The sequence below is a fragment of the Castanea sativa genome, chromosome 1 (assembly GCF_040712315.1).
Source record: "Castanea sativa cultivar Marrone di Chiusa Pesio chromosome 1, ASM4071231v1".
NCBI classification, from domain to species: domain Eukaryota; kingdom Viridiplantae; phylum Streptophyta; class Magnoliopsida; order Fagales; family Fagaceae; genus Castanea; species Castanea sativa.
In genome coordinates, this window is record NC_134013.1 from 80,217,204 (window position 1) to 80,228,087 (window position 10,884).

General features: G+C 34.9%; 1 protein-coding gene across 3 annotated transcripts; it reads right to left on the reverse strand.

The window, feature by feature from the left end:
* Window positions 1–2,859: 2,859 nt before the first annotated feature.
* On the reverse strand, window positions 2,860–10,176 carry LOC142614656 (uncharacterized). 3 transcript variants are annotated; one of them, XM_075787224.1, is made up of 5 exons: window positions 10,018–10,176; window positions 7,007–7,064; window positions 3,849–4,576; window positions 3,526–3,757; window positions 2,860–3,444 (listed from the first exon to the last, which is right to left on the reverse strand). In XM_075787224.1, exons 3-5 carry the CDS (start codon window positions 4,563–4,565, stop codon window positions 3,353–3,355), a joined length of 1,041 nt encoding a protein of 346 aa, XP_075643339.1. In that variant the 5' UTR covers window positions 4,566–4,576; window positions 7,007–7,064; window positions 10,018–10,176; the 3' UTR covers window positions 2,860–3,352. The 3 variants fall into 3 exon arrangements, with proteins under 3 accessions (XP_075643339.1, XP_075643346.1, XP_075643333.1); XM_075787231.1 differs by lacking the exon at window positions 10,018–10,176 and adding an exon at window positions 7,226–7,668; XM_075787218.1 differs by lacking the exon at window positions 7,007–7,064.
* Between the last annotated feature and the right edge of the window lie 708 nt (window positions 10,177–10,884).

Genomic DNA, 10,884 nt, shown 5'->3' on the forward strand with positions numbered 1-10,884 from the left:
GTGAAAGGAAAAAAGAAAAAGAAAAAGGAAGCCAACACACATTAGTAACAGAAAAAAAAAAATCAAAGGAAAAAGAAAAAAAGAAGCTTACACATTGGAGACTTGGAGGTGAATTTCAATGCTATTTTGAGAAGCTCATTTTATGAGTTTTTCCTTCTCAGTTTTTTCTCTATTTTGGGTAGAAAACTTTTTAGTGGGTCCGTGGAGAAAATACCTAAAGCTGTTTTCTAAAAAAAACAAAAACCAACCAAAATTCATGAGAAAATAAACATATGAGCACCCCCTTTCCCCAAAAAAAAAAGAAGAAGAAAGCTACACATCTAGCAAAAAAATCAAAGAAAAAATAAACCAACGCGTTAGTGCCAGTGAAAGGAAAAAAGAAAAAGGAAGCCAACACACATTAGTAACAGAAAGAAAAAATCAAAGGAAAAAGAAAAAAAGAAGCTTACACATTGGGGACTTGGAGGTGAATTTCAATGCTATTTTGGGAAGCTCATTTTATGAGTTTTTCCTTCTCAGTTTTCTCTCAATTTTGGGTATAAAACTTTTTAGTGGGTCCGTGGAGAAAATACCTGAAGCTCACTATTTATTTTCCTTCCTCTCCACCCAACCAAACACAATCTAAAAAGTTTTCCTTTTTATTTTCTCTCCAAAGTCTTCCATCTACCTTATTTCACCTTTAAACAAACACTCCTTTAGTTTAATTTACTATGCAAGCAAGGTAAACCAGGAAGAGGATCAATAATTAACTTTAAAAATTACAAGATTAAGGTTTTGTTGTTCGTTGTATTGTAAATGTTGTTGTAATTAGATTAGGAAAAAATAAAACTATTATAATGGTTAACAAATAAAAAAATTGAAGGGATATAATTTTCCTCAAATATATATATATATATATATTGTAAGTGTACAATCACGCCTGGACCCAAAAACAAACTTGGGCTCAGGCCCAATGAGCCTTAAACAATGAAATTTGTAGAGTGTAAGTTCACAATCTAGTTTAGTAGTGTTCGAAGGTTGATGAACAGGCTAGAATGTTACAGTATTTGCAAACAATGGACAAATAGGGCAAATAAACCTCCTCGGACGTAAGCCGATGACGATTTATGTATTATTTCTCTTTTTCTTTCAAAGATTACAGTTCTTAGTTATTCTCTAATTCTCAAAAAAAAAAAAACCCTTCCCTTTACTCTCTTCATTTTTTCTTTAAATACTTCTTCTCCTTCCTTCTTTATCCCCGTGTCACACAAATTACCCTATTATACACCTGTCCTATCCACCACCCTCTAGAAGTCTTCAAATGATAGCAAGAAGGCTGACTTCTACTGTTCAGAGGTTATTTCCCCATTAATGCTGCTAGAGAGGTAGATGCAGCGTCTTTAATGTGGAGGTAGCAACCTTTTTCCCCAGATATTTCTGTTACACCTTTGCATCTAGAGGGTGTTCTAAACACCCTCTTACCCTTCAGTTTTCCCAGAGTTCTGCCTTTAATCTTCTTAGCCAGTCCCAGGGTCATTGTTGGGCTTGTCCGAGAAGACAGTACTCCTCGGACACATCCTCGGACCATTACAACGTAGACTAACTTGTGAGCCTGGAGGCCTTAATAAAAAGCAAATTGGTATCCATCAAAAAAGCCCCGAGCCCAAATGTTTATTCGGGAACTTCTACCTCCCACATATATAGAAGAAAAAAAAAATCGATTTGTGTGATAATATTCAATACTACATGTATTTTTTGATTGTGACATTGATGACCTTTCTATATTTGTTTTGGCTGAGTAGATAAACTTTCTATTTAATACTGGTGAGAGGTAAAAATCTATGTAAACCTCATAAAAGGTTGATGACCTTATTAAGAATAACTCTTTATTAGCTATTGTGACCCTTCAATAAATTTAAATTATTGAGGGGAGCTATAAATTAAAATTTTATAGTATTTTTTTAAAAAAGTCACATATTTTTTTTGAAAAACAAACACACACACACACACACACATATATATATATAAGAAGATGATGAGATAAGGGAATGAACTCACACGCCAATACCAACAAAAAGTCACATCTATTGGTCCAAAAAAACTACATTTATCACATAAATGGATGCAATAAGAATTTTGAAAATGAAACCAAATTTGATGGATTACCAAAATAAAATTTTCAAAATTGATAGACCATAATGAAAATACCCCACTCTCTAATTGGTTTCATTTTCAAATTTATTTTTTCATGTCCTATATTTACTGAAGGGTCACATTAGTTACAGGCATGAACGAATCAAATGAAAAATTTCAGACTCAAAGAATAAAAATAAAAATAATCACAATCTATCAACAAAAAGAAGAAAGTACTCTTAAATCTTAATTAATAAAAATCTAATAAGAACAACCAATGACGTAGTGGGCCTGTGGCTTTCGTAAAGAGCGAGGAACCTGAAAGATACTTCACAAAAAGCACTAGACTTAGGGTGAGTTTGGTTGGGCTTTTTAAAAAAGTGCATAATGAAAAAGTTGAGTTTTGAAAAAGTGCATAATGAAAAAGTGATTTTTCAAAAAGCTGAGTGTTTGGTAAAAACTGTAAAAGTTGCAGTTTGAGGGACAAATTACCAAAAAGGACAATGTATATATAAGGGAGTTTATTTCATACTTATAATTCAACTACTTCATATACTTACTAAATAATAATAATAATAATAAATTTATATTATTAGTATTATTTTAATAATGTTTGGGCAATTATTCTTTTTTAGTGGCATAATTATTTGTTATTACCATTAATGACTTCTTATTAATATTAATTAAATCTAAACAATTTTCATCATCATGAAACACAAAATGAAAATGTAAAAAGATGATAAAATATACACCAATAATCCAAGTTTAAATTGTGCTATATAAAAATGTAAAAAGATATAAAATACATACCAATAATCCAAATATAAATTGTACTACATGATATTATACAAAAAAAAAAAAAAATACAACTACTAATTATTACCCCCTAAATAGAAATTGCAATGGAATCACGAAGAACCACCATTGCAGGATCTGTTAAAGTTCCTGAGTTTTGCTCATAACTGCTACATGCTTCACTATTACGTTCTCTTCTAGAAATTGAATCTTCATTGGCATTTATGAACTCCCTATCATCCATATCATTTAGTCTAACAAAATTATGAAGAGCCATAGTAGCAGATACAATAAGTATTTGGATATGGAATGGAAAAGATGACATGTTTCTAATAATTCTCCATTTATTCTTCCACACACCAAAAGTGCGCTCAATCACACATCAAAGAGATGAGTGAGCATAATTAAATTTTTCATGTCTAGTTCTAGGGCCTCCACCTCTCCTTCAAAAGTCCTGAAGATGGTATGATATCCCTTTGTATGATGCCAAATAGCCTTGCATCATTGGGTATCCAAAATCAACTACATAATATTTCCCTAAACAAAGAAATTCAATTGTATTAAACACACACACACAATATGTCATTATAATAAACAATTTATTAACCAATTACAAACCTGGTGGTGGGTGCGGAAAGTTGTTACTTTGTGTACGAATAGTATCAAGAAAAATGTGGGTGTTGTGTGCTGCACCTTCCCATCCAGACAAAACAAATGTGAATAACATATCAAAGTCACATGCAGCCATCACATTTTGGGTTGGATATCCCTTTCTTCCAAAGTATGGAATGGACTTCTCAGTAGGTACAATCGCTATAACATGTGTGCCATCAATCGCACCAATGCAATCCTAATAAAAACATTAATAGTTTTCAGTTCCACATGCATTGTATTATCTTATAGACAATAACACTTATTCAAATATACAATAGTACACATACTTTGAAATGTGGCCAATAAATTGGATGGTCTTGTATTTTGGTTGGAACTTCACTAAAAGTTGGATCCGAATGCTTTACATATGCTTCTGCAAAGCGAGCACCTAACAGAGTGATCATCTTCTCAAAATGTCTACTTATGGTTTCACCCGAATGCTGAAATAATTCTTGAACCATTCGGTTACATGTTCCATGACCAAGTATCACTAAACAGATTGCCACTAACTCTTCTAACCTTATATTCCTTGAATGTTGAAGTCCAAAGTCACGTTGTAAAACTTGACACAAATTATGAAACACCTCATTTCTCATTCTAAACATATTGTAACACAAAGTCTCATTACCTTCCATACAGCGTCTCAGCCAATCCCACCCCGTTTGTTCAGAATCATGACAAGGAGTCTTATTAATGTACTTATTGAAATATGTCACAACTGCTTCACAGGTAACTGTCACAAGCTGGTAAAACTCCTCGTTAGAATTGTCATTACTATCATCACTGTCAGAATCACTATCACTGTCATCATCACTGTCACTACTTTCAACATCATCATCACCATCATTGTTATCACCATCATTATTATTGTCCGCACCATCATTATTATTGTCAACATTGTTATAATCACTACCATCATGATCATCACAATAATTTCTGTAATCCCCATCCATTAATAGTTCCATAAAATGGCCACTCTCATGAGTACCATTATAATCATCCATATTGGTTTCAGCTACACAACAAAATAACAAATATTCAATCAAGACAATTCACAACATACCAAGACAATTCACAACATCAAGTACATAACACTGTAATGAAAATTTCAAATATGTTTGTATTACACATATATTAGTCCAAAGCTAATACTAAATATCACATAACTTAGTTTAAAGTTAATACAACATAGCAAATACAACATAGTTCATACAACATAGCTAACTTAGTTTAAAGCTAATACAACATAGTTAATACCACATAAGATTAGTCACTTCTGCTGCCTAGAAATTATTGCTTGTAGCCACTGCAGCTGTGACTCTGGATCCTTAAAAGTTAGGAACATCTCCCTACATGACTTTTTTAGGAAGATAATGGAAGCTTCAACCACAAACGCAAAATCCACTCCAGGAAGTGCTTTCACAATCGCCATTACATTATCAATTGAACTTGGTGACTCTCGAGAAGTACCTTCAGACCTATTCTGACATACAGTTATTAACTGACTAATACGATTGTCCAACATTGCAGCTCCTCCTATCTTCTTCTTTTTCTTCTGTGAGGGTATTGATTCACTAGCTCGCTTTTGTCCTGAACTACGTGATTGACTAGTATTTCCTTGCTGCAAACTACCAATGTCTAAACTCATGTCACATTGGTTATCCTTAAATTCGGAGCTACCATCTGAATCACCAGCACCCTCTTTTGGCATTGTTGGAGGTAATGTACCTGAAGAAGGGGTCCATGCAGCTACCCCAGTTGCTGCAACATCCCTAAACATTATCTCAAGTTGTTCTAGATTCTGTGGACATTTCTCTCGGAATTTTTTAGCTTTGGGTAATTCCTACAAAATGTAATTGTAATTTCACTCATATAAGAATAATATAAAAAAAAAAAAAAATCTATCTCCAACTAACTACATATTAATAAAATACTCAACTCACCTTCAACTTCAGGTTCCACCAACAATCAGGAGCAGCAATCGTTCCCTTCACTGAATCCCAACCTAAACCTGTGTCAAGATTCCTCAATTTTTCCCACACTCTCCAATCACCTTTTAATACATCCCACCTACTTTTTAATTGGTCCTTATCATAGTTTTGACCGGTCTCCTCACAAAATTTGGTCACCAAATTGAACCAACCTTCGGGACTAAAGGCAGCACCTTTTGTTCTATTCCCGGCTTGAATTTGTTCCACACAAAGGTTACAAAAAGTAGTTGTCCACGATGGATTAATATCTCAATCTGCTCTAGCCTTTTTTACCTCGGGGTTGGAAGTGGTATTTTTTCTCATCTATAAAGTTAACCAACCATAAGAAAAGCAAAAAATAGAAGATTGTAAAAAATGCAAAAAACGCACAATCAATAACATAAAAAATAAGTTTACACGTAAATGAGTGAAAATAATTAAATGTGTCAATTTGCTCAAGTAACTAGTTCATATTTTTTATTATGCAGTGCATTCCTAGAGTATATATGAAGTATATTATGCAGTGCATTTAGCAGCAGGCTGCTGCTGGGCATGACACGCATCGCGATGGGCATGCCCAGCAGCAGCAGCTGATGAGAGCACTATATGGCTACAATGAGAGCACTCTATAAACTTCATTTAACATTGAATTTATTTGATTACTCATGAAAAGTTGTTCTTACTTCTTACTTTTACATTGATGTATGGTGTTTTAATGAAAAAAAAACCAAGTGATGCAGCTGCTGGGTTGTTCTTACTTCAATTTACACTGATGCAGCTGCTGCTGCTGCTGATGGGGCATGCCCCAGCGGCAGCAGCCACTGCATCAGCTGCTGCTGCTGATGCTGCTACAGCTGATGCTGGGCAGAGGCTGGAACCAAGTCAGCCAAACAACAATTTTTGGTAAAAGTAGATCAAATACACCTTGTTTGTTCAGATCTAAAAAAAAATTTCCCACACGTAACTTCACAATGATAATTCCCCTAAATGCAATACAAACCAACTCAAATATAACAAACTCAAAATAGAGTGACTAAACTGTTACCCAAACCCTCTTTTTTCCAGGCTATGAACAAAACATATGACACACTAAGCTAAGCACAGACACATGCAGAGTTTCATAAACATTAAAAAAAAAAAAACATCAATAAATCATAATATGGTTTCATTTTGGCCAAACAAACAAATGGGGCTTTATTTCAAAACCATTTGCAACAATTTCTAAATCCGAAACAAATGGGGCTTTATTTCATTTTGGCCGAACACACTATCAACTAAAGAACCGAAACAAACAAACAAAGTTAGATCAAATACACCCAATCAACAAACAAATTTCAAAACCCAATCAACTAAAGAACCAAATGGGTCATCATTAAATCTCCAAACCCTCAAAAACTCAAAAAGGTACAAATAAAGTTAGATCAAATACACCCTGTTTCAGATCTTAAAAAAAAAATTCGGATCACTGTTGGTACCTGGTGGAATTTGGTAGCAGATCAGTCTTGCTTGGTGCTTTTTTGATCAAATGCGTACCTTCAAAAAGACTGTCTCAGATCAGAAAAAAAAATTTAAAAAAAAAATTACAGATCAGAGAAAACAAAGAAAGCAGAAGACGAAGAAGAAGAAGAGGACGAAGAAGAAGAGGAAGAAGAAAGCAGAAGAGGAAGAAGAAGAAGAAGTCACGGATGACTTACCACAGGGAGATCGGTAGCAGCACGGAGAAGGCAGAGCAGAGAAGAGATGAGAGGAATTACACAGAAATTTCAGCAAAGCAGAGAGATGAGATGGAGGGTGATTGGGTAATTTTAGGTCTCAGCTCAACGGATAGCTGAAAACGTTGATGCGCGTTTAGCTTATGGACCTCCAGACCACCATTTTAGAAATCAGCGTTTTTGCCTTTGCCTTAAAACGCAACTTTTATCTAAAAGTTACGTTTAGGCTTCACCAAACGCCCAGTCACTGCCAACTTTATGTAAAAGCTGCGTTTTGGGTCCTAAAAGCCCAACCAAACGGGCACTTAAATGGGAATCGAATCGTGGACTTTACAGCATTCGCAAGTAAAGTCGTTCATTTCGAGGCCCACGCACAACAAATCAGTACGGAAACCTCTCTCTCTACTCACCCAAAAAAAAAAAGAAAAAAAAAAGAAAAGGGGTAACCAATATAATTTTTTTTTTGGTAACAATAATAGGAGTTAATTAGGTTATGTCAGCCCACGGGCATGACGCTTGGATTAAAACTTATCTATTAAGGATTGGCTGCATCCAAAATGGATGAGTTTTAACTCGAGCGCCCTACTCGAGGGCTGACGTAGCTTAACTAACTCCTATACCAAAAAAAAAATCATATGAAAAATACTAGAAATAAAAACTTAAAAAACAAAATTTACAAATTGCTTGTAATTGATTATTGGTAATAAAAATGTGATGTTATTGCTTGACTCAGATGAGAACCAGTAAGAAGCTGACCGTTTGTAATATTGTTGTAAAATAATTTGTGTCGGTAGTATTACTCAAACATCAAAGGCTAACATATCCGAAATTTGTGCTACAATAATTCCAAAAAATAAAATACAAATTGTGCTACTACCAGTTGGGTAGTTAGGTTTAACGCATTTTAAAACTTACTAATTTGGTATTTAAATTCTACGTGTTTTATGAGATAGTTGAAAAAAAATACGTGTTTAGAAACTACATTGACTTTAAGAACCAAATTGGTCGGTTTTAAATTTTAAATTCTGAACAAGTTTTCATGTTTCGGGATGGTGATACATGAATACCAAAATGCAAATATAAATTTCAAATTACATATAAGATAAACGGAAGACAAAAGGATTTTATTTTTTATCCAGCAGTTGAGACGCTGAATGTAGTGTACTATTGCTTTTTTTTTTTAAAGAAAAATGTAGGGACACTCCTTTGCTCAGACTGCAAAAACTAGAGCAGCAGAGCAGCCATGGAATCCCTCCAAATAGTTTTGGTAATGCGCGCCTATCGCACTATCATATCATGATAGTGTGCCATGCCCATGATAAACCTCTACCGCGGAAATACCATGCCACCCCTTCCTCAAGAGGGAAGCACTCGGCCTATTCCAAAGAGTGGGTCACAGTTTTGAGGCTGGTCTGGTCAGGTGCTGAGACTTGAAAGATTGTCAAAATGAGACTGCATATGCTAGTACTGCTACAATGTCACATGCTCAAAAGAAAAGTTTGCAATTCCTTGTCCATTGGAAGAATATTTTGGTATCAGTCTATTCCAACATACCATTTCAGATTTACAGCTAAATATACCTTAAGTCCTCATCACGTCTAATTTCATAACTAAATTAAATCCATGTTAAGAGCATGATTTGAACTGCAAGATATGTCTTCGTGGTAAAATATGTCTCATGCTTCTCTTCCTTACTCTTTCTGGTTCTATGCTGTTCAGACAGCTATTTTTCTCGCTATTTTTCTCATTAATCTTCATCCCGCGTCTGTACTTCAGTCTCATTCTCCTTGGTCTAAGTTGTATCACTCTAAATCAACCCTTTCTCAACTTAAAGTCTTTGCTTGTGCCTGTTATCCATATCTTAGACCTGACACTTCTCACAAACTTGAACCCAGAACCAAGGAATGCACTTTTATAGGCTATTCTGTTCAATCCAAAGGTTATTTGTGTCATGGCAGATCCACTCAAACCATTTATACCTCCAGACATGTCTTGCTCAATGAAAGTTTATTTCCTTTTGCTTCTCCCAATACATCTCATACTTCCCCTTCTGTTCCTCCTGCTTCTTCTTCTTCCATTGATCCTTTACAGCTGTCAAACTTACTACATCGTCATTCTACCAATGCTCATTCTCTTCTAGGAACTGTCCCAACCTCCACATCTCCTCACTCTACTCCTATTTCTTCTCTAGACCCACTTCCTAATTCCGTCGCTCTTCCCTCCTCTACTGTCCCATATTCTGTTCCTCCTTCAGAAGTCTTACCAACTACTCAGTCTCAACCTCCACTTCCTGTTGTCAATGTGCATCCTATGCAAACCAGGCCCAACCATGGTATTGCCAAACCTAAGCTGTGTTACCAGGCCACCATTGATTATCCCAAAACAGAACCACCAAATTTCAAAGTGGCTTCTAATTTCTAAACATCCTCAGTGGTGTTAAGCTAACAACCATGAATCAATCAATAGCTTAGCCTAATGGGACCAAATTTCAAATACCAAATCAGGAAAATATAAATTTAGGATGAATCAATAGCTCAAATTGCTCACAGAAATAATATCAAATCAAAGTATCAAACTCACATATTCTAAGAAGAACAAGAAAACAAAATTGACAAGATAAACCCCATCTCATATTCTAAGAAGAAAAAGAAACCCAAAAAAAAAAAAAAAATACATCAAGTTGACAAGCATGAATCAATAGGTCAGGGGCCATTACTCAACGCTCAACAGCTCAATCAATCGGAAGCCATTAGAAAGAATGAGAATGAAATTACCTGCCATATCAACAAGAAATGGACCCCCGTGGCGGCGATGGGTGAGCTCGGAAGTCGAGGGAGAGAGAGAAATGTGACCTGAGAGAGTGGTGTGGGAAACAAAAATGGTGATTAAAATGAAACAACGGACTCGGTGTCTTTGGTATAAAAAATAAATAAATAAAATAAACTTTTTTTTTTGAGAAAATAAATAAAAGAAACATAGATATACAGTTTTTTTAACTTTTTTTTTAATCTATTACCTAAAAAAATAATAAATAAAATTGTATGTAAGTTACTTCCGCTCAAATATTAAGGCCTTGTTTGATTGGTAAGGTTTTCATCCCTCATTATTCAATTCGCATCACTCATCTTTTACTTTTGCTAGAGCCCACACCATCTCTACTTGTTATGCTTTCTCACTTTCCATCACCCATAACTCAAAAAAATGATCTAAGGTGAGTGAAATTGAAAACAAGTTTTAATAGTTTTCGGATAATGAGTTATGAGATTTTGTAGCAATATTGTAATTTTTTAGAGCAAAATGGGTCCCTCCAATAAGTCTAGTCACATCAAATTCTAGAGAAATAATGATCACCAACGGTCATGTGCACTGTTCACCTTCAACTTTACTACTTTTCCTTTGTTACTTTCATTCAGTTTCATTCTTTCTTCACTTTCACTCCTAGTTCTTCGTTCTTGTTTTTGAAAGGTGAGAAAAAAGTCTTCTGATAGAGCTCTCTGTTCTTGCCAAAGTTGGGTCCTAAACCTCAAAACTCATCAACTAAACCTCCACCCCCCACTATCCGCCACTCAACCACTACCCCTATTAACATCCATGGTCTTCGGTCATCATTCTCCATTATCACTGATTTTTTGTAGTACCTA

Coding starts and splice junctions, on each gene's coding strand:
- LOC142614656 (XM_075787218.1), bottom strand. Junction 3,758..3,848: donor TTTATTGGCCACATTTCAAA/GTATGTGTACTA, acceptor TGTTTTTATTAG/GATTGCATTGGTGCGATTGA. Junction 3,445..3,525: donor CTTTCCGCACCCACCACCAG/GTTTGTAATTGG, acceptor TTCTTTGTTTAG/GGAAATATTATGTAGTTGAT.